Source organism: Ambystoma mexicanum, chromosome 5q (genome assembly GCF_040938575.1).
Source record: "Ambystoma mexicanum isolate Mex_15411 chromosome 5q, UKY_AmexF1_1, whole genome shotgun sequence".
Lineage (NCBI taxonomy): Eukaryota > Metazoa > Chordata > Amphibia > Caudata > Ambystomatidae > Ambystoma > Ambystoma mexicanum.
In genome coordinates this window covers 421,642,743-421,666,815 of record NC_090933.1, presented here as the reverse complement: position 1 = coordinate 421,666,815, position 24,073 = coordinate 421,642,743, and the positions used below count along the sequence as shown (strand labels likewise).

Sequence of the window (24,073 nt, the reverse complement as noted above, 5' to 3'; positions counted from 1 at the left end):
GCTCTCCAAATAATTCATCGTCCCTCTCTTATGTGTTGTTACTGATGTTTAATAGAACAAGTGGTGTTGTTTCCTTCTGATAGGATTAACTTTTTTTTATCGTGAATTGGCAGTACTAACTTTTATTTTAATTTTTTAACTTTTTTTATCTTTTCTTCTATGAATCTTTTAAATTATCGATGAAATTAATGAAACTGATTAAATGTTTTCTCCATGTTTAATGTATGTGTATATGTTTTAATTGTGATTGCCGTGATTGATGTTGTTTTTACTATTCACACCATATTACAATCAATAAAAAAACATTTTAAAAAACTGAAGCGATACATTTAATATATTCTTGCCATGAACATGAACTTCCCTGCACTGCGAAAGCTTAATATAATACTGAAGTAGTTGTCATCATGCATTTATTACACTACACCGAGACAACATAGGAGGGAAGCAGATCAGATGATAAGAAGGGACCATTGAATTCACAGTTGTCTGTGGATTGGTGAGAGAAAGGGCGACCACGAAAATGGGTGGTGGGTAACTTGGGACAGTTACAAATGAAACACAAGGATTGTGCTATTTCTCATAATTAATATACAAATGTACATTACATATTTATCTCATGTCTGGACGTGCTAAACCAATACACCTGGAACCAGGGTTTGGCTAGTCGGCTCGCTGAATAACAAATCCACTCATATTTTCAGGAAATCCAGAACGTATATGTCTAAGATATATTTACATATTATGAATTTCAGTGGTGCTATTTTTCTAGTGTTGTGCTATTCACTGGGTTATTGAGCTCAGTGCTGACTGACCAGTCACCTTTGTAAGTGACAGTAAGCAAAACCTATTTAGTGCACATTCGATACCATAATTTGTTTACAGGGTCTGGCAGCAAGTAAAACCTACCTAGTGAATATTTGATACCATTATTTGTTATACAGGGAGTGGCAGCAAGCAAGGCCTATGTAGTGCATATTTAATGCCATAATTTGTTTACAGGGAGTGGCAGCAAGCACAACCGATCTAGTGCATATTTGATGCCATCATTTGTTTACAGGAAGTGAGCAATGTCAGGCAATATAGGTGGAAGTATATACAAAGTATGCACAAGAAAGTCAATTCGGGAAGAAAAGGCTTATTTGTGGTGGATTATGTAGGAAGTTTGCCACATCCCACCATAAAGAAAACTTTTCTATCAAAATGATTGTTTTTCATACTTTTTCATTGTTAAGCTAAGCCATATTAATGATGGTTAAAATCCAAAGTCAAACATGTTCATATAATCAGTAAAAGTCTTGAGTTTTATTCCATTTACCTCTTTCATGTTGAAATTCTTTAACAAGGTCCTTTATATCAAGAGCAGGGTTACCTGAAAATTCAATTACATGTATTTATTATCTCAGAAAATCGCATGCTTTAATAAAATTAAGAAAAAACATTCATCAAAATTATAAACATGGATGATCATTTTAAATCAAGTAGAGGCAAATGACTGTTACAGCATATCAAAAAATCATGAATATTTTGAGTCTTTAAAAAATATTCAACTTTATTTACAAAACAGACATGGTGCATGTCACATAACACAAACACTGGCAGCATCCAGGTGGAAAGAGCTGGGCATTTCCGACATTACCCACATATACATTTGCCCTCACCACTCTTAACAACAGGACAAACAATATCACAAGTGCCACTGTCCTTGCAGGTACCACTCAGTGTGGTTCCTCGCCTTACTCCATGCAAGATAGATAACTGCAGAGTGGACTCCAGATGTCTTTCGGCCTACATGTCGTCGCTACCGTTGCCACATACCCCTCCCTCTACTGCATTGGCGTATATTAGCTCCTTAAGCCATTCTGAACAAGTAGGAACTGTTTTAGACTTCCAATACTTCAAGATAATTTTTTTTGCAACAAGACAAGCAATATCAAAGAACCTTCACACTGTTATGGAAACGGAAACCTTTCAATATCACCCAAGAGGTATTTAGGAGGGGATAAAACAGGATGTATATATGAACAATCTCCTGTAACATCTCCGCCACATCCTGCCAAAATCGTGTGACCAGCGGGCAACCCCAGAACATATGGTACGAGTCCACCCTCCCACATTTCACGCATTCATCGGTCAAATCCGGGGAGAACCTAGCAAGCCAAGCTGGGGTGTAGTACAGCTGGTTTAGCAGTTTAAATTGTATTCGCTGGAATCTTACATTCATCGAGACATCCTTAGTTAGGAGACAATATTTATGCCTTTGGACATCTTGTATCTCTGTGTCCAAATCCCATTCCCGTTTTGCTCGTGCCCCATTCTTAGGGGCTTGACTAGCCTGAACCAACTTGTAAAGCCTTGAAACCAGCCTCCTGGTGTTGCTGCCCGACACCATAGCTTCAATACAGGTGTGAGTGTCAGGTTCCTGCGAGAATGACGACCACCTTTGCCGCACTGCTGCTCTCATCCGGTAATACTGTAGAATCTTTATGGGGCTAGTTCCCAACTTTGCAACAAACTCTTCCAATGTGACGAACCTCTCCTGGGTACAACTCCCTTAAGACCAACTGCTTATTTACATCCCAAGATGCCTGCACATCAGTATTGGATGTAGGGGGTAGCCTGGGGAGGTTCCACAGGGGGACCGCACCGCAATATGGCACTGTCATTTCTGGCCTCTGAAACAGCCTAGACCATGCATTCACAGTTATGCAGACCAGATTGAAGGTGCAGGAGTCCACCTAACGATCAATGAAAATGACCGTCTTGAGTTCCGTAGGTGCTGCACCATATTTTTCTAGCGACCGATGCACCGTCCCCAAACCAGTGGAATATGAGTGGCCAGCAAACTGCACTTGTGCAACCATGTAATATAATTCAAAGTACGCCGCTGCCAGTCTCCCCTGCTCATAGGGCTCCACGTGTCTCTCCCAACTGATCCGGGCCACCCATACCCTGAAACAATTTCCACCATCAAGGACCTCAGCTTATTGAAAACATGCGTCTAACCCATTTTGGGACATTACTGAAGTAGTACAGTAGTTTTGGAACCACAACCATTTTCAATATAGACAAACACCCGTACATGGACATGGGAAGCCTAGCCCATAGTTGCAATTTGGTGGCCAGACCACCCAAATAACCCTCATGATTGTCAGCATATAGCGACTGGTGCGCTCTGGATGCAATTATGCCTAGATGTTTAAACCAGAGCAAGAAACACCGGAACCCCATAAGGCCATTAGGCATCACCGTCCCATCGTTAGTGGCAACAATTCCGACTTGGTGCTATTGATTTTGTAGACTGAATAATATGTGAACTGGTTAACCTCCTCCATCACAGTGCCACGATCCTGCTCTGGGTCCTGTATATATAACATCGTATCGTCCACATAAAGTGAAATTATCCGGGGTGGTCCAGCTATACGGATACCCCTATGTGCATGCTGTATTCGCACCAACCGCGTGAGGGGCTCAATATGAATACTTCGATTCTAATGCAAGCAAAACAATTAGCTATTTTATTTTACCATAGGTTAATAAATGAAAATCAAGGCACAAGAAAAAGCAGAGTATGCTTATTTTCCTGAAGAATACCCACTTTTCATATTAGTCAAACAAATGCTCAGATAAATGTCATGAGCTAGATAGCTGGTGTCACTTTAAACATACATTTGTCCATGATTCTAGACTAAATCTAGTTGGCCCAGATAACACTGTTGGAGGATATATATAGAAAAGTATAAACCTTTACTGTGCACCTGTAGGAAAACAGTTCCGCCATGACTGTTGACTGTGTGTGGAATCATCTTATGGTATAAGTAGGTTCAGGCAGGATGAGGAAAGACTGAAAGACAGATAGCTCTTAAAGTTGCGTACCAACCTTATCTTATAGGAAGGTGTCTGTCTTTGTTAAACTAATAATTCAAAGCGCACTGCTGTTAGATTATGAGATCATAACATTGTTCAGTCCTTTGTATGGAAACACTAAAGATCTTATATCGATATTAATTTTGGAATTAAAATAATCACTTTAGATTATAGTCCTATATTAGGTTTTTGTAGGGTAAAAACCTGTGATAACTGTTTGCAGATACGCAGAGAGAACCTGCTACAATACACAGACAGCCGAAATATAGACTGTATACCTTTGGTTTTCACCTACCATCCAGCACTAATACAACTGAATGGGATTTAAAGAACCTGTAACCTATATTTAGCAGGACCGATAAGCTGAGAGACATTTCCAAAGAAGATCCCCTAATTGCCCTATCTCTGACCAGGAGTACCTTTCCACTAGATCAAGAACAAAGAAGACTTGGAACATACCCATGCAATGTCAGGAGGTACAACACATGCCAACACACAGCAAAACCAGATCTGACATAAGAACCCTACTGGACCAAACATACAGATACAAGGGCCATACAACTGCAGATCATACAATGTTGTATGCCTGCCAGGAGCTGTTTGAAATGATGAACCTACATAAAACACCATCTGAAACCCAAAAATGGGCACAAATTGCAGGAACTATTACTGATAGTTTTGAGAGGTGATCTCTCGAATACCACATGGAAGAACATGGGAGCTCAACTTGCCTCACCTATTACTAAAAGGAAATTTAAACCTTCTGCCATTCCTCCTTTTCTCATTCTGACATACAGTTTTCACTCTCCTCCTTCACACCTCATGCCTTGTCCACTAATTGCCTTCTCCAGCTTCCAATCCCTACTATATGACTCATTCTCCTCTCACTTCCTACTGCTAACTTTCATCCCTAAGTCTCAGCATTCTCAACCATGGGTCACCCCATTTGTATACTCTCTACGCACAGACATTTGCAGGCTGCTGCACAAATGGAGATATACCTAATAGCATGAGGGCCTGCAACTCTGCATCTCTGCCCAGAACTTTCTCAAGTCCACTCGATAGAGCAAAAATTGAATTCTACCTCACCCTCATTGACTCTCACTCTAAAGAGCCTCCTCAGCTACAGAGCACCCTAAATTCACTCTTCACTCTTCCCAAACCTATGACTATCAACTCCACTCTCACAGCTAATGACCTAGCTATATCCTTTGCTACAAACATTTCCAAAATTAGAAACGTTCTCCTTACCTTCCTCACATTCCCTCTTTCTACATTCTACACTCTGCCTACTCTATCATCATCCTCTGCCTCTATCTCCCACTTTAGTCACACTAAAAATTATGAAGTCCTATCTCTACTGATGAAACCTAACCCCTCTTGATCTCCTACAAACCATCTTGCTTCTCAGTTAGTTAAGCCTTTTGCCCCTTTAGAGTCCTTCCACCTCACTGAACTCTTCAAGCTGTCCTACGACTATGATTGCTTTCCCTCTATTTTCAAAACTGCTTGGGTCGTCCCTCTCCTAAAAAAGCAAGGGGCTGACCTGAACTTGCTGGCTCGAAAGGGTTATGTTAAACTGTCTTAGCATTTTCTTAGACATCCACAACTTTTGAGACCCCCTACAAGCAGGTTTCTGCTCCTGTCACTACACAGAATCCGCTCTCATGAATGTGTCCAACTTCATCGATTCTTCTTAGCACTCCAAACTATACTCTATCCTAATTCTCCTTCACCAGTCCGCTGCCTTTGACACGGTCGATCATTCTGATCCTTAATACTCTCTTCTTGGGGTTGATGATTCAACCCCTTGCCTAGATTGAATCCTCACTGGCACCTTGCCAAATTTTCAGTCTCCTGGAGCAACAACACCTCTCAACTCACTTCTCTAACTGTTGGTGTACCACAAGAATCTGCCTTGGTTCCTCTCCTCTTTACACTATACACCTCTGCATTGGGGCACTAATCACCCCTTTTGGGTTCACGTACCAACTCTTTGCGGACGGCACCCAAATCTTCTTCTATATTTCTGAACTCTCTTCTGATCTCGCTATCAAAATGTTCAAATGCCTCTGCGCCATTATACATTAGGGGTCTTTGCTCTGTTTGCTGTGAAACTCTACCAAAACAAAGGTGCTCTTTCCTGCCAAATACTTTCTCTCCTCTCTTCCTCTGCCTATTGTAAGGGTGTCAAAGAAGGAAGCTGACACAAAGGTGGAGTGGTTTTGGTTATAGACTTTTATTTTATGTAAGAAGAAAAGATCCTCACTATCCCTAACTTCAAAGAGGCATTTCCATGTCTCAAAACGAATATTAAAGGATCCTGTCAGAATGCCCGTCAAAGTAATTTCCACTGTCCTGTGCCACAACCTACTTCTATCTGTCACGCTACAACTAAAAGGTAAACTAACAGACAGTTCCTTCTTTAAGGAGAGTGGCTTCCTTCTCCTGCTTCTTTGATAGTGTTAAAAAAGAATGTTCTCTCACAAGCAAAATACCATGGGGAATGACTCTCTTTCCCTTGCTTGAGGGTTTTAGCTAGTCTTTATACAATGTCAAGTTCAGGAGAATGACTCCCTTCTCCTCGTATGGATCTGTACAACTTCCAGTAAAGCCATGGGGAATTACTCCATTCCCCTGGTATCTCTCCTTTCCGGAACCAGAGAATGCCTTCCTTCTCTGGTTATGACTTTGCAGAGTTCACAAGGCCAGGATGAATGACTCCTTTCCCCTGGCATCTTTAATACTACCCCTGGTTCGGTACCAGGAGAATGACTCCCTTCTCATTCTCATGTTATTGCTGGTAAAGTTCTTGCTCACTGCTTTCAGTTTCAATTGACACTTCACCACTCTGATCTATTGTTAGCAAAGTCCCAAGTCTTGTTGGGGTCCCAGAGCCTTTTTTGGTGGTCAGTGTTTTTTTTCTTTCCGACTGTGACGAGGAGGATTTCCTCTGATGCTTTCAGTATCTGCTTTTGGGTCCCAGACCCTTCTCTGGTGGTCAGTGATTTTCTCTTTCCCACTGTGATGAGGCAGATTTTCTCTGATGCCTTCAGAATTTACTCTTGGGGCCGAGACCTTTCTCTGATCCGTGGTATGGTCCCTGACCCTTCCCTGGTGGTCAGTGGGTTTCTGTCTGCCACTCGCATGAGGAAGATGGTGCTGGAGGGATGAGTGATACTGGCTAGGCCCAATAACTGCTTCAGACACACAGGTGCCAACTGAAAACTGGGCATCTCTCCTGCCTGCCCCTGCGTCCCATATGGGTCTCCCATAGCTTTCCTTTCTTCCTTAGAGCTATAGGTACGTCACAGGGGCTTCCTGAGTCTGGGATTGGCTTTGTCAGCTCATCTGGCTTTTCTCTGTGTCGGGATCCGCAATGTGGCGTCTCCCTGCGCAGCTCCGCTTTCTTCCTTTCCTCGGTCATGAGCTTGGGTCTGCACCGACAGACCTAACAGAGAATTCCCACAGCTGCTCACCGGCGTTGTTCATGTCCTTCTCCTGCTGGACTGCCCGCAGGATTCGATTCTCCCGCACTGCAGATTGCCTGCACCTGCACCCTCGCACGGCTGCGCTTGATTCCGTAGCCGGGCATGCCTTCTCTGATTGTCCTTTGTTGCTCTTTATACTTTGTATCCAGTCCTCTCATGCGGTTTACAAGAGTCCTTAAACTCTTGGTTGATGATTGGATCTTCCTGTCTCCGCAGGCCACCTCGTACCAGTACACGTTTGCACCTGTAGGAAAAAGGGTGTAATTTTCCCTAGCTCCAGGCAAGAAGATATATTAGTCTAAAGGGGCAAGGTCCTTTCCATCTCCTCATCCAAAGGAGTAGAATCTGCACTTCAGAGATTATACCTTTTGTTTTTCCCTCTCAAGATATCAGGAGTATTTAAATTGAGGAATTCTCAGTTCAGAATTCCAAAGATGCAATTTATAAAGAAAAAATTGTCCAATAAAAGAGTTACTGCTCAGTTCCAAGACTAGGGTAGTAGAAGTGAATCAAAAGGGATTATACCCCGCAGTCTCCACTCAAACTTTAAAGCCCAACTATTTATCTTCACACTTAGCCTCACACCCTTCTGTCTCAGAGTGTGTCCGAAGACATATTGGGCAGAACAGGCAAAAACCAGCAAACACAACCCTTAAGTCAGGGGGGTGTGCTCTATGCTTATTGGAGACCAAGGGAACACCAGTAACAACTTCACTCTGACCTCCAAGATAGTTGAGTAGCAAAAACAAAGTCAAATCCAAGCGAGCTCGGAAGGAGTCAGTATGGACTCCAAAATTACGTCACCCACCACTCGCTGACTTGCTGACTGCCTGACTGCTTCACTTAGCATCCTACTTCGCGGCCCACTTTGCGGGACTCGCAAATTTTAGCAGTTTTAGAGGCGGAGCCCCTTCAATCCAGGCGCACTCACCGTCTCACTCTCCAGCAAACCAGCACTGAGTTTCTGCCTGACTGCTTCACTTAGCACTCCACTTCATACCAGTATACATACAGTCAATTATCATATTTATTTATTTATTTAATTAATTTTAACATTTATCGGAGCGCACCAAACCCTCAGGCATCAGGGCTCTAGTTACAGGAAGTGTCTGTGTTCTTCCCTGTCCTAGCACGTTTGGTGTTATGTTCTAGGTCACAGTAGTACATAGGTGTGCCTTCAATGTAGCAGCTGTGAACATTGGGGGGGGGGGTAGGGAATTTCGGGGAGTGACAACATTCAGTAGGTTGTACTCCAGGTTCTTGTCTCCAGAAGTGGAGTCCCTCCCCATGAAGCACTCCCGCGTTAAACCACCCCTTGGGGGACTGTTGGGTAGTGGCTGCACCTCCATAGCCTCATGGGAAAGGGCTTCCCCTTGGCGATAAGTGACAACACTTTGTGAATCGTCACACTATCCAGAACTCACCTGACACACTCCCCTACTATTCATCAGCTACAAACCATGGCATCATCTGCGACTCTTCTCACACCTTCTCTACTTTCATCTCTAAAACTGCAACGGCAGTTTGCCTCAACCTCCTGAATATTAAGAAACTCAGGCACCTCCTTCAATACCGCCAAGCATCTCTTAATCACTCTTGTCTTCTGTAAACTGGACTACTGTGCCACTATCCTCTTTGGTCTCCTCAACCATGCTTTCTGTCCACTAAACAAGATCATTAACTTTGCTACCGGGACTCTCTTTGAACTCCCTTACTTCACACCTTCTTCCTCATACCATCACCAGGCTGGATGGCTGATGATGCAAACAATGGCCAGATTCTTCTCCTGGTTCACAAATCAATCAATGGTATGGCACCATTGTATCCATCCTCCTCTATCCAACTCTACAAGCGTTCTCGTAATCTCTGCTCTGCCTCATAGACTTCCCTTGTGGCAGCTCACCCTCCCCTATGCTTCATTACACTTCCACTCTTTCTTCTTGCTTTATTATCTTCCCCGGGCATCCAAGGAACAGTCTACATGGATTTGTTTAAAACCCAATTTAACCTACCTCTTATCTGCATTCTATGTAACATTTTTCCCACGCCTCTAACCTGCCTCTGTCCCTCACTTTCTCTGCCTCCACTCTAGCAGTTCATCCATGGTCACATCCCGAACACAGCTGGCCGTTTCGCCCACCTGCACTTAAAAATTTCTAATATTGGGTTATCCTTAATCTATGTCATTGTGACTGTTCCCCTCCACAACCTAGTCAAAATGTCACTCAAACTCACCCCATTGTAAGACGCTCACTACTTCCCATCAAATCAGATTCTTATCTATTGTATGTTATTTTGTGATCAAAATTGTTTCTCCCTGTATATAAGTAAAGTATCTGCTCAAACTAAAAGAGGTCTGAACATATATATAGGTTTTATTAAACATTATGGCCACATTTGAGCCCAAGGCAGCAATGCAAATACATCAACAAATCCAGAAGACAACCTCCAGTACCACCTCTTAGCAGCAACTATTGGACACTACTGTTCAGGTTTGCTAATGGTGGAGGGCAGAGGACACTTAAAACGGAACTCTTGGGTGTCCAAGCTCAAATGAATGATACCCATTGCTGCGCAGGACACACTGAGAAAACAGCATATATTTCACCATTCAAAAATAGGTAATTTCATTGGATTTGCTATTCTGTATGCAAGTCAGGAAACCACTTTGAAGCTTGAGGTATACTGAGGTGACATTAGAGACTGCACCAGTTCAACGTCAAGAGCATATTGTGTAGTGTCATATTGTACACCAGGCAGGAAACCTTAGCAGCTGTAATTGAATCACTACGAAGTACTGACACTTCATAGAGGCTGAAAATCAAATGTTTAGACTTCACTTCAATGTTTTTAAAATAACATCAGTCATTTCAGGAAATTAATGATACGATATGATTACTTATAAAGCGCTTAATACCCAGAGGTTTCTGGGATCAAAATGGGGACATGGTTTCCCATTGACAGTTTAGTTTCCAGGCGTGCATGCCCAATGGGCTTTCACAGCCCAGTGGGGGTGCATGCTAGATAACTGCAAATCTAAATGTGCCTAACATGTGTTTCCGTACCTCCCAGCACATGTAAGCCTTCATGGGAAGCATGACAGAGGTGCTCTAGCTCCCCCGCACAAGCCCTCAGGAACCACAAAGCTCTCTCTGCTTCCTGATTCTGGTAATGTTGTGCGGTAGCCAGAGTGCCTCAGTGGAAGACAGTATTGGGATCTAGTCAGCAGACAAGGAGAATGTTTTTTTGATAATTAATGTATGTATGTATGCAAGCATGGGAGTGCTTGTAAGTGTGCACGATTGAATCAGTGTGTCTGTTGTATATGTGCACGAGTGAATGGAGAAATGAATGGATGTTTGAATGCATGTTAGAATGAGAGAAATTGATGAATTCTATAACAAGACTGGAGGCGAGCATTATGCTTCAACTTCTTTTATTACTACTCATCAGCAGTTTCAACAAACCAATAACAAAACACTATAAAATGTCCAGAGTGACTTTTTTCTTCCTGAAACTACAATCTCCATAGTCTCTGTAGTCCATATCCATCCATTTTCAGCTATGACCACATCCTGTCCCTGAGCTCCTCCTCTTCTTTTACTGTTCTTCAAGCAGGTGAGTACCTTTTTCTCACCTCCCTATGTACTTATAATAGGTGGAGTCGTTCAGTATATTTAAGTGTAATATTTAAGGGGAATGTTATGTAGGGACATAACAAGCACACGCAGCATAGAGCAGTTTATGACTGAAGGATTTTAAGTACTTAATATCGTGTGTGAAGGGTGTGGCAGGAAGCCTTGTCAGACTGAATACTTGCGATTCGGGATTTACTCAGGCCGCGTGCCACAAGAGCATTTGTGCATTCAGGACTATTCATAAGTATTTCACACGTGCTCCCGCGGCATATCAGCCCCATGCCGTATGACCGGCACCTCAGGGGTTTTCAAATCGCCCGCAGAGCTTTGCCGAACCCTCAGGAGGGAGAAGAGGCGCCAGAGCACTCCGGCCCCCACCTTTGTGGAGGTGTGGCCTGAGCCTAGTGCGTATTCCTCCGCGTCGCATTTTCACTGCGACGCAGAGTAGAAAGGAAGCCGTGCCTGGCGGTGAGCACTGCCACGCTACAGAATAATAGCATTGAGAACAGGAGTTTATAGTTTCACCCCATTTAGCATAAAACCGCAAGCTATGCAGAAGTCGCTGCATGTCGAGAGCAGCTGCCATACGGAGCGCGGCCCATCAACACAGAGAATCTCTGTTGCTGGCACAATATGAGGTGATTAAGCCTCTTCAAAGACACAGAGCCTCACCAAGGGGCAATTTGAACTACAAAGCCCATCACAGGCATTGAATTACAGTAGAAGTCCGGTACTGCCACACACACATATATATATATATATATATATATATATATAGTTTGCAAAGGTAGCGGGCGCCCCTCTCTCGATAGAACAAGGCTTGATAACCTGTTCAGTGGTTATTAACCACTTGAGAGTTCGCAGCCACTGCTTTTTCTCACTTTGCCTTTCACAGATGGGAAATACCCATTTGCATATCAGTCTTTGTCCTGCCCAGGGGCAGTCCAGCACCGAAATGCAATGGCAATTCCAACCTGAACGAGAGTACCACCAGCAACCCCATACACATGTTTCACCCTTGTTGGGGATCATCAGTGAGGTGAAGCTGATGCCTCTCTAAGCACAGTGAGAGGGACACCACGTATGGTTGCCCCCAGGAGACCTAGGGTTACCAATCCCAGGTTCCTTGAAATTTGGTTTGCAAAGGTAGCGGGCGCCCCTCTCTCGATAGAACAAGGCTTGATAACCTGTTCAGTGGTTATGAACCACTTGAGAGTTCGCAGCCACTGCTTTTTCTCACTGTGCCTTTCACAGATGGGAAATATCCATTTGCATATCAGTCTTTGGGCCTCATTACACGGAAGGCGGTGAGCCATGGCGCTATTAGCGCCATGGCTCATGCCGGTAAAATACCGGCACCGCCTTGGCGGAAAGGGGATTTACCGCCCCATTCCAAGGTTGGAGGGGCGGTAAATCCCCCTTCCGCCATTGCCCTTCCCCATTCCCATTTCTGCCCCATAGGGCTCTATGGGAATGGGGACGGCGCTAATTACGGCACCGCAATTTTGCGGTGCCGTAATTAGCTCCGAGGTGCCTTAGCGGGTTCGTTTTTAACGCCTGCAAAAAGCAGGCGTTAAAGCACCAACCCGCTAAGGGACCTCGTAGTAAGGCGGTAATGGTTAACGGTCACCGTTACCATTAACGGTGGCCGTTAACCATTACCGCCTTCCGTGTAATGAGGCCCTTTTTCCTGGCCAAGGGCAGTCCAGCACCGAAATGCAATGGCAATTCCAACCTGAACGAGAGTACCACCAGCAACCCCATACACGTGTTTCACCCTTGTTGGGGATCATCAGTGAGGTGAAGCTGATGCCTCCCTAAGCACAGTGAGAGGGAGACCACGTCTGGTTGCCCCCAGGAGACCTAGGGTTACCAATCCCATGTTCCTTGAAATTTGGTTTGCAAAGGTAGCGGGCGCCCCTCTCTCGATAGAACAAGGCTTGATAACCTGTTCAGTGGTTATTAACCACTTGAGAGTTCGCAGCCACTGCTTTTTCTCACTGTGCCTTTCACAGATGGGAAATAACCATTTGCATATCAGTCTTTGTCCTGCCCAGGGGCAGTCCAGCACCGAAATGCAATGGCAATTCCAACCTGAACGAGAGTACCTGGGGGCAACCAGACGTGGACTCCCTGCTCACTGTGCTTAGAGAGGCTCAGCTTCACCTAACTGATGATGCCCAACAAGGCTGAAACACGTGTATGGGGTTGCTGTAGGTACTCTTGTTCAGAGAGGAATTGCCATAGCATTTCGGTGCTGGACTGCCCATGTGGGTGGGACAAAGACTGATATGCAAATGGATATTTCCCATCTGTGAAAGGTACAGTGAGCAAAAAGCAGATGGCTGCAAACTCTCAATGTGGTTAACAAACACTGAACAGGTTATCATGCCTTGTTCTTCTGAGAGAGGGGCACCTGTTACCTTTGTTGAATTATTTGAAGGAACTTGGGGTTGGTCACCCTAGGTTACCTGGGGGCAACCAGACGTGGACTCCCTGCTCACTGTGCTTAGAGAGGCTCAGCTTCACCTCACTGATGATGCCCAACAAGGCTGAAACACGTGTATGGGGTTGCTGTAGGTACTCTTGTTCAGAGAGGAATTGCCATAGCATTTTGGTGCTGGACTGCCCATGTGGGCGGGACAAAGACTGATATGCAAATGGATATTTCCCATCTGTGAAAGGTACAGTGAGCAAAAAGCAGATGGCTGCAAACTCTCAATGTGGTTAACAACCACTGAACAGGTTATCATGCCTTGTTCTTCTGAGAGAGGGGCGCCTGCTACCTTTGTTGAATTATATATATATATATATATATATATATATATATATATATATATATATATATATATACATATACAAATAATTAAAAAAATAATAATAATATAAGGAGATAGACATTAACATTAAGTACAGTCAATAGGATCATCTGACTAGCAAAGTGGGCGTGCAAAGACACCTACATCAGGTATCCAGGCACACAGCATGCTCCCAAAGATGTCGGAATTCGAATGGAGTGAAGAGGAGCAGTCATTTGATCTACCTGCCAACTTCAAGGAAGTGCTGGGGAGTTCGCTAGTCGATGCTGTGGCGCAAGGGGTGAGACCCCTGCAAGAAAGGCTGAACACCCTGGAGGCAATGCTGAACCAGCCCAAAGATAGCACCATAAGGACAGAGCGCACGCCCACCGAACCCTCTGAAAAAGGGTCTAATGGGAGTATTCAGGCCCAAAAGAGGAAATTCTCTCATGACCCCCAGGGCCCTTCGGATGGAACAAAAGAAAAGGCCCCAGAGGTTGCTGACGCCTTCACAAAGCTCAGAGAAGCATACCTGCAGTGCCAGGTAGTGCCAAGCCTCACGACCCCCACTCCAGGGGAAGACATTGTTGGAGGAGATGACCCAGGCTCGGAAGAGGAACCAGCGGAAGGAGACTTGTCCTCACATGATGACGAAGGAACAGTAGAGGAAGATTGTGCTAAGCCCAGTGGGGGAAACAGAACCCGCAAGGAGAAAACACCTCGATGAGGACCAGTAGGGCATGTTCAACCCAGACAGTATCCGGAATCCGAGGTCTTCAGACTGGCAACCACCTCCCAGGGTTGCACAGTACATGACCTTAAGATTGAGGAAGGCCCCTGACAAAGAGGTCAGAAAGTGCCTTCGCGCAGAATGACCAAGACTGGATCTTCCGGGGAAGGTAGCGGAGACCCCCAAGCTAGACACCAAAATGTTAACTTTTGTATCCAAGACCAGTAAAGACCCCTGAAAAGGCATTGATAGGTCATGGAAGAGCTGCCAGGAAAAGGTATTGGATTTATCTGGCCCGCTAGCGAAGATCATGGACCTGGCAGAGAGAGCTAAAGATACGGGGAAGAAATGGAACCCGACGCCTTGGCAGTCTGGGCACAGAGGGCCGTCTGCCTGCTGGGGAATGCTAACTGCGCCATTGCCTCAGAGAGAAGGAGAGGGTTGCTACTGAAAATCGATCCCAAACTCAGTGACCTTGCTTCATAAGAAGCAGGAGAGGCTGCGCAAGGTCTCCTTTTCGGCTAGACCTATGGGAAAGAAATGGGCCGGTTTGTTGGCACTTAAACCTCCTTAGAGAAGGCACAGGCTTCCATTCGTAAAATTTTCCCTAACAGAGTTTTTGATTCCTTCTTCCCAGCCAGGGGACATTTCCCTAGAGGACGCAGAGGAAGAGGCGCCGGCCGAGGCCAAGGATTTACACAAGGTGAGAGTGATTAATTACCCTCCAGTAGGGGGAGAACCGGTATGTCTTGGAAAAATTGGCATGCGCTTTCCAGCGATGCTTGGATATTGCAAACCGTGAGTGGTCCACATCTAGAGTTTATAGAGCTGCCAGTGCTGGAGCACTGGCCACCTCAGCAGCGCCTAGCACACGCAGAGCAAAACTGTTTAGATCACGAGCTATCCCAGCTTGCACAGAAGAACGCCATAGAAAAGTGACAGAGGACACCCAGTTTCGTGAGCAGCATGTTCCTGGTACACAGGAAAGAGAAAGTCCGACCAGTGATAAACCTGAAAGAATTGAACGGCTGGGTAGTCTACCGTAATTTCAAAATGGAGGGCATTCATTAGCTCAGAGACTCCATCAGAGAAGGAGACTGGCTGACGAGACTTGACCTGAAGGATGCGTACCTGACGGTTCCAGTGCTAGAGAAGTACAGGACGTTCCTAGCTTTTAATTTGAGAGGGCAGTTCTGGCAATTCAAGAAAATGCCCTTCAGTCTTACATCAGCACCCTGGGCTTTTACCAAACTGATGAAGCTGGTAGCAGCAGCAATCCGAGAAAAAGGCATAAGGCTAATAATTTACCTAGACGACCTGCTGCTGCTGGCAGAGGACCAAGAGACGCTGGTTTACCAGACGAGATGGGTGCAAGATCTGCTCTTGTCCCTAGGATTCCTGATGAATGTGGAGAAGTCAGATACCACTCCAGCGCAGAGACTAGACTTTCTAGGATTTGTCTTAAATACCAAGAAGGCCACTCTGGACCTCCCGGCCCAAAAGATACGAGATATCAAAAGGGAGATCAGAGGATGTTTGACGAAGCAAGTGGTTTCCCTCAGAGTGCTAGCAAGGATCGTGGGGCTGCCAGCAGCCTCCATTCAAGCCATATTTCCGGGTCCTTTGCACTATCGGGCGCTGCAGAGGTTGAAAATAAGACACTTGCAGCAAGGTTTGAAGTATCATCAGTTAGTGCCTTTGGATCAGGAATCCGTCACAGAGCTGGAATGGTGGTTGAAGAATATGGACCCCTGGAATGGGCTGGCCATTTTCGGAGATCGACCAGACCTGATCATAGAGTCAGACGCCAGCCGACTGGGGTGGGGTGCTCAATGCAGAGACCTACAGACAGGAGCAAAGTGAAGTGAGGAGGAGCTTCGTCTCCACATAAACTGCCTGGAGCTCCTAGCAGGGTCTTTCTCAATCAAGGCACTCACGAGAGGGAAGCTGAAGTTGTGCGTTCTGCTAAAGATGGACAACATCTCAGCAGTCCGCTACATAAACCACCTAGGAGGGACAAAGTCCAAGATGCTTGCCGAACTGGCAAAGGACTTTTGCCTCCAGTCGGAGACGTCAGAGACAGCGGAGTATCTGCCCAGAGCACTAAACGTGGTGGCCGACTGGAACTCGCGTTACCTCACGGACTCCAGCGATTGGAGTTTGGATCCAGCAGTGTTTCAGATACTGGATCAGAGGTGGACATAGACCTTTTTGCGTCTCGCCTCAATACCCAGACAGCCGATTACTTCAGCTGGAGGCTGGACTCCGGGGCGCGAGGTACGGATGCATTTCATGCGAGAACATCCGGCAGTGGTGAGGCTCATCAGAGGAGCCAGTTTTAAAGTACCCCTGGAGCCTAGGTATAATACGGTATGGGACGTGTCAGCGGTCCTGCGTCTCTTGGAAGACTGGCCGTCAGACAAATACTTGTCCCTTAAACAATTGTCAGGTAAACTATCGATGCTATTATGCCTGGTTTCTTGCAAGCGCGTGTCAGAGGTCAAGGCACTGGAGGTCAATAGGAGATCCTTCAGTCCAGAAGCAGTTACTTTCTCAATAGTCAAAAGAACTAAGACAGGGACTTTGTCAGTCCACTACCCTTACTTTCCGGATAAGACCAAGTGGTGTGTAGCGAGCTGCATTAAAGAGTATGAATGCAGCACAGCAGAGTGTAGTGCGGCTAGTACCACGCAATTGCTCATAGCACATAGAAAGCCTTTCCATGCTGTATCAACGGCCACTATTGCTAGGTGGGTTAAAGAGGTCATGCAAGCAGCGGGTATTGACTTAAGGAGGTACGGAGCGCACTCTGTACGTGGGGTGATGGCATCCACGGCCTTTACAGTGGGGATGTCATTGAGAGAAATTATGCTAGCAGCAAATTGGTCTAGTGAGCCGACCTTTTACTTTAAGCCAACGGAAAGTCTGGCAGTTACGGTGTTGGGAAAGCTTTGACCAAGCATAATGCTCGCCTCCAGTCTTGTCTTAGAATGAAGATTACCCCTGCTAACTGCCCAGGGTGTATTAATTCTATTAAAGACTAGGAGTGTTAGGCAGAATCCTGTGCAGTGCCCTTAGGGACCACTACACACAATTAAGACTACAGGTGGCAATACATGTTTTACCTTTGGTACACCTGGGATGTGTATTTTTAGTCAAGTACAATTCTTGTCATGCATAATCAATTTTAGAATATGTATTAGGTGACACTATGTTTTGGAGGACTTCTGTGACCTATTAGCCAGATAGGTCCAGGAAGATAGTGGTTTGTGCCCTCTTTCCTCCATACTATAAATTTGTCTTTGTGTCACCTTCTGTTTCATGATTAAATCACTAAAATGCCATCAGATGTATATATACATCTCCCATATTGATATATGTATTCATGTGGCCTTTTTTTATATTTTTGTGTAAACGTAGGACCAATGGCCTATGTAATAAATTATTACTTTTTTGTACAAAATGATAAACACTGTGTATTATATTTTACATTCTGTGTGGTGATGAAAACAGCATATGGAATGGGGCCTAGTATGAGCTAAAACTGGGCTATCAAATTAGTTGCTGAATGGTTCATTTGGGGGACTCCCCTACGTGTGTTTACCTTTGGTACAAGCCTGTACTACTATGTCAGAGTGGTAGCAGTGGTGGAGCAGCCAGGCTTATCTCAAGAGCATATGAGCAGTAGCAGTGATTAAACAAAGGGACCACAATTACTGTGACTCAAGCAAACACTGACTCAAGGTTTCAGGTAGAAAAATATAAGTACATTTATTTTTAAACCATTCGTTATAAACACAACACTTCTATTAAACTTAAACTAAAACCACACGTTAAATATACTACAACTAACCAATTCACTTTGTACAGTATGTCTCAAGGTAGGTACCCTGTGTTTGAATGAACCGGTGTTACGAACAAAACACGTTACCGCGAATACGATTGTGATCACTTTTTGACAGTTCGGTCTACTAGATAAACGCGTATCCGTGACATGAAATGCTACCGGGTAAAACACACTTAGCACCTGAGATACCCAGAGGGAGTTGGAGGCAAAAATCACAGGCAATATTTTGGTTAGGCAGACAGAATCGAGAAACACTGAAAGACAGGAGTTCAAAAGTCAAAGGGCCGGAGCCAGCGTCAAGTGACACCGGGGGCCTGTTGCCGAAGATCACACAGTCAGACAGTTCGCGATTCAACGTAGCCAAAAGTACTTCGATATTGTTAATTTTTTCGGAAGAAAAAGTTATAAGAAGGAGGGAAGACAAGGGCAAGACAAGAAGATGAAGAAAAGGGGTTCACCCAGTTTCCTCAAGCAGAACACAGTACCTTTTTCCAATGGTGCAGCTAGTGCCCTGGCAGTTGTTCCTGTTGGTTTCCCACAAACCTACGGTTCCTGGAGCTTCGTTGTGAAGGAGGACGTCCGAAGGGGGTCTGCACCACACAGGCATGAGGCCGGCAGCAGCGACAAGGAATAAAAAGTGTGCTCCTTAAAAACAGGAGAGGCTCTTCAAATGGCTATCCGGACCACTATAGCAGTGTGCAGCGATTTCGACCAAGGAAGAGGATCCTCTGGCTGTGGAAGATGAGCTGGTTATCCCCACCAGGCTCAAGGGAAGCAGACTCCGGACTGGGTCTTCTCTGAGTCGTTGAAGGGTAGATAGCTCAGCACTGCAACAGGGCTTCACCGAGACGGGGTAGTTGCAGCAGCTGTCGTTCTCTCTGCTTCTCTTCGGTTCCTTGTAGTTCCAGTGGCGACTCTCTGACCTCTAGCCCAAGAGACCTGCCTTTTATGCACAAAACCCCCATTCACACAGCCTGGCTGTCAATCACCCAGCAGGGGGGTTGCCACCAGCCAAGTCTAAATGTTAAAAGAGCGAAACAATGCTCTTAGAGGTACACATAAAAAGGAATACGAATTAACCCTTTCCAGTATTCCATGGAAGATAGGGTGTACTGGATCTGTGGTAGATTGACTAAGTAAAGTTAATGGCAACTTTACCCAACTTTACTGTAGTCAGCCTGAGAAATGGAGTTGGGGGAAGTCTCAAAGACAACCCTGTGCCACGGCACTGAAGGTGCTGTGTGACACACAAAAAGAAGGGGGCTACTGAAGTGGTGTACTTCAGAGTCCACAATCACATAAACATAGAAATACACATGGCAAAACACAGGTAAGAGTGGGGGAAAAGCTCACACTCTTACCAAGTGGAAAAAATAAACTCCAGAGGTCCAGCAGCGCTGCTGGTGGACTCACTAGGTGAGGGAAATTAGCCATAAATGAGAATTCTCCCTAACAAGGAGGCAAGCATTAATTTCCCACCCAGGCATGTATTGTAGATGAAATGTTTTGTATGATGATAGCAAAACATGGACACCACCCTGATGCTTCTGCTTTGTATTTTCCTTAGGAGAGGAGCAGAAGAATAATTGAGAAGAGAGGCTAGCCGCCGAGGTCGATCAAGAAGCCAAAGGGTATCAGCGTTTCAGTTTGAAGTGGTTCAAGTCTTCGCTCTGTTGGCAGGACATAGTTTGGAGTTTCGAGTGACAGTTCAGAGCATGTAAAAGAGAGGAGGAGCTCAGGGACAGGATGTGGTCATAGCTGAGCATGGATGGATATGGATTACAGAGACTATGGGGATTGTAGTTTCAGGAAGAAAAAAGTAACTTTGGACATTTTACAGTGTTTTGTTATTGGTTTGTTGAAACTGCTGAGGAGTAGTAATAAAAGAAGTTGAAGGATAATGCTCGCCTCCTAATCTTTAATAGAATTAATACTCCCTGCACAGTTAGCAGGGGTAATCTTCATTAATGTTCATGAATGCATGCATGTCTGTGGGGGTGTTGGGGTTAGGTTGCAATGTTATGTCCTGGCACACACTGCTTCACCCTCAAAATGAGGTTGAGTGAGGGAGGTATGCCAAGACATGACATTGCATGGTTTTATGGACATCAAAAGTAAAGTAAAAAATGTTTTACCTTTATATTTATTTATATATATATTGATAGATGTTTGCTTTGCTTTGTTGGTGGACCAGTCTGGATATATTATTTACTGTGGCAACTATAAAAAATATATCCAGAGTGGCCCACTAACGTAGGCCAGTCTTGCCAAGGCAGCCTCCGTAGCAGGTTTGTAGGTACGAACATGTATTTATGTGCGTGTATGCAAGGGGTTGTATCTAAAAGTGGGTGGCTGAATGAGAGTGTATGTTGTTTGGGTGCACGTTTTTATGTGAAAGCAAATGGGTACGAGAGTAAATATGATTATCTAAGTGAATGAAGAAAGAATGCCATATGATTGCTGATGCGTGTGTGAATGTAAGAGTGAATACAGAATGAATGATGCAGTATGAATGCTTATGTGTGTTTGAATGTGAGAGTAAAATAATGAATATTGTACAAATGGTGAATACTGATGCGTGTGTTTGAACATGAGAGTGAATGAAGAATGAATGCTATATAAATGAGGAATGCTGATTCGTATGTTTGAATGTGACAGCAAATGAAAAACAAATGCTACATAAATGATGAATGATGATGCGCTCGTTTGAATGTGAGTAACTGAAGAAGGAATGTTGTATAAATGATAAATGCTGATTCATGTAAGATTGAATGAAGAATAAATGCTGTATAAATTATAAATGCTGATGCTTGTGTGCGACTGTGAGAGTGAATGAAGAATAAATGATCATTGATCGATGTGTGTGCCAGCTGGGCAGCAAGCTTCTTTTTGGTGGGAGGAGAAGGGTGGTAGGGCCATCCTTACCCAGGAGGGATTTTCTTTATTGGTGAGGACCAAACTGGGCACACTGGAAAATGCTTCTGTGCAATGTTGATGACGTGCATCTAATGCATTTTTTCATGTGTTACCCTACAAAACCAACTGCAAACTCCTTTTAACCAATTTTTCACAGGTGTGCTGAAAATGCATGATTATAACCCAATATGTTTAATTGTCTGCGGCTCCAGATAGAGGAAGTGAGAATACGTTACCTGTGAGTTTATATTGTTAAATCATTGAACTGATGGTATGAGGCTAACCGTCCAGGTTTGCAGAAAAGATCAAATGAGCCGTGGCTGCCTGGTCCAGATTGGTCTTATCATGGGCAGGGCGACTCAACACAATTAAGATGAATTTTCGCCCAAGGTTACTCTTTCTCTAACAAATGTTGCCGATTCAGATCCTGAAATCCTTCTTTTGGAAGGTCACCAAGGCTCTCCTTAACGTTCCATGGAATGATGAAAGCCGAGAATCTCGTATTTCACTCTTAGGTGCCTGAAGGGAAGAGGGCAGGGAGCTGGCTTTCCGCAACCTTGAAGACTAATATTGAGTGGCACAATTGTGGGTTTTGGTTGATCACCTGCAAACTCACACAGGCAAAACAGTGGGTTTGATTGGAAAATGCAGTAATGACACAAATCACTGTGGGGGAGTGCCTATTAGTTTCAGGGCTAGCATGAGAGTAATCTTGAGTAATACTTGTATGCTTTTGTTTAGAAATCTATTTCGTTATTCATCTGGATTTGGTCGTTAACTTTTTATTTACAGAGGGGATTCTTCCCAAGCCATCATGGCAGTGAAGAATATGGTAGCTGATTAAAGAGGATAGAAGCCAACACCTGATTGGTGGGTGTAGGCAACATGGAATAGGAAACATCATTCTAAGGTGCCTTTCATTGTCCTTCCTTGAACAGAGAGGTTCTGTTTCTTAGTGTCTCTGGAAATAGGCCAAGTTAAAATAAGTCTAAGTTCCATTTCTGAATTCCGTTTGAGAGCAGCACTCAAATCAGCATGGGACAAGCCAAGCAGTTTATTTGGTGGGAGCGCAGCACCATAAGTACTGATGAAAACAGTATTCAATTTTCTTTTGAGAATAATTATTCACCTCTTGAAAAGTTCCTAGTTTAGATATTTAGTTAGGAAAAGTAGAACGTGTGTTAATGTTCATTTAACATCTCAAGTAACTGACAGGAAAGAAGTTTTTAAACTCTTCGAGCGCGTACAAGATAGAAAATCATATTATTTGCCAGTGCGCATGATTCACTGAGTAGCAGCAGAGCGTCTCAGTTGCCAACGAACCTGTGAACGCAGTGTGAATGATTTATTGAGAAGCAGCAAAGCATCTAGTTGCCTACGAACTCTTAAACCCAATGTAGAGATATCGCGAGAGTTACCAACTCTCGCGAGATCTCGCCACGGCAGCGAGGACCGCCCCCGCGCGCTTGGCGCGCATTACGGGAGCAGCAGAGGACGCGGCAAGACGCGTCCTGCCGGCTCCTCCGAGATTGGGGCCTGGGGGCTTACACTACGAGACATTTCAGTCCCACAGCCCTGCAGCAGTTATTAGGCACGTTTGCCTAGCCGCCTGCCTCTTTAATACTTACATGTTTGCGGCAGATGTCCCTTATACAATAAAAGACATCCAGCCATTAATCACGCCTCCTGTCATCTGTGCAAGAGTTTACTACATAAATTGGCGACGAGGATCACCACTGCAACCCACGTGGGAACATGCAAGGAGCGACGCCGGCACCCCCCTTCCTGCAAACTCCAGGTAGACCTGCCATCCCGTGGCCGCAATGGCAACCCCTTTTCACGACGTATGTAGAGGCGCTAGGTGGGGCAGGATTTTCAGCGACACGGCGTAGGGCTATGTTACTTAATGCCCTGGGAGTGGAAGGGCAGAGGGTGTTTGAGAGTCTCACCCCGATCCCGGTGGCAGGGGACAACGATGACGTCTTTAAGGAGGCAGTTAGGAGAATAGTGAAGAGATTTGCAAGTAAAGAAAACACGGTGTTGCATAGAATACGCTTTTACACCCGCAGACAAGAAATATCTGAACCAGTCGACGACTACGTCACCAAGCTGCGGGAACTGGCGGCGCTGTGCAGTTTCGGCAACAATGCTGAGAGCCTCATCTGCGATATGTTGACAGTCCACACCAACAGCAGAAAAGTACAAGATAAATTCATTGTGGAGAAAGAATTACAACTAGAGAAGGCAATCGAAATTGCCAGAACGGTCGAAGAAACAGCGGGAAGACGAAAAGAACTCATGGGAACCCAGAGTTCTGCTGAAATCCAAGCAGTCGCATTCCACTCAAAGAAAGAAAGACAGACACCAGACACTAGAGAGGGGAGAGGAGGTAAGAAAGAACCTCTGAAATGCCACAGGTGCACCAGCACGAAACACCTGGCGTTCGATAGAGAGTGCCCAGCCAGAGACAAAGAGTGCTCCATCTGCAAACGCATTGGCCATTTCTCGTTGGTGTGTCGTGGAGAAACAAGAAAGTTACCAGTGTAAATACGGATCACAACAGGGAGCGAGAATCGTCCTCAGAAGATGAGGGGAGACCCACAGTCATTATGGTAAACAGCACAAGGGCAAGAAGAGAAAAGCCCCATTGCACAATAAAAATTGACGGTCGAGAAACAAGAGTTATGGCGGACTCTAGTTCGGACCTCACCATAATACCCCTACGGACATACAAGGAAATGGTGGGAAAAGAAAAGGTCCAAGTTCTCACCACACGACACAAACCCACA

The 24,073-nt window shown here is 44.9% G+C and overlaps 1 protein-coding gene across 1 annotated transcript in view; it reads right to left on the bottom strand.

Annotated features, from left to right (window-relative positions):
* CABYR (calcium binding tyrosine phosphorylation regulated) overlaps positions 1 to 24,073 on the bottom strand; it is a 610,964-nt gene that overhangs the window by 375,952 nt on the left and 210,939 nt on the right. The window contains exon 3 of the mRNA XM_069620914.1: positions 1,316 to 1,369. Coding sequence (XP_069477015.1) covers positions 1,316 to 1,369 — 54 coding nt within the window. The remainder of the gene's footprint in view (positions 1 to 1,315; positions 1,370 to 24,073) is intronic.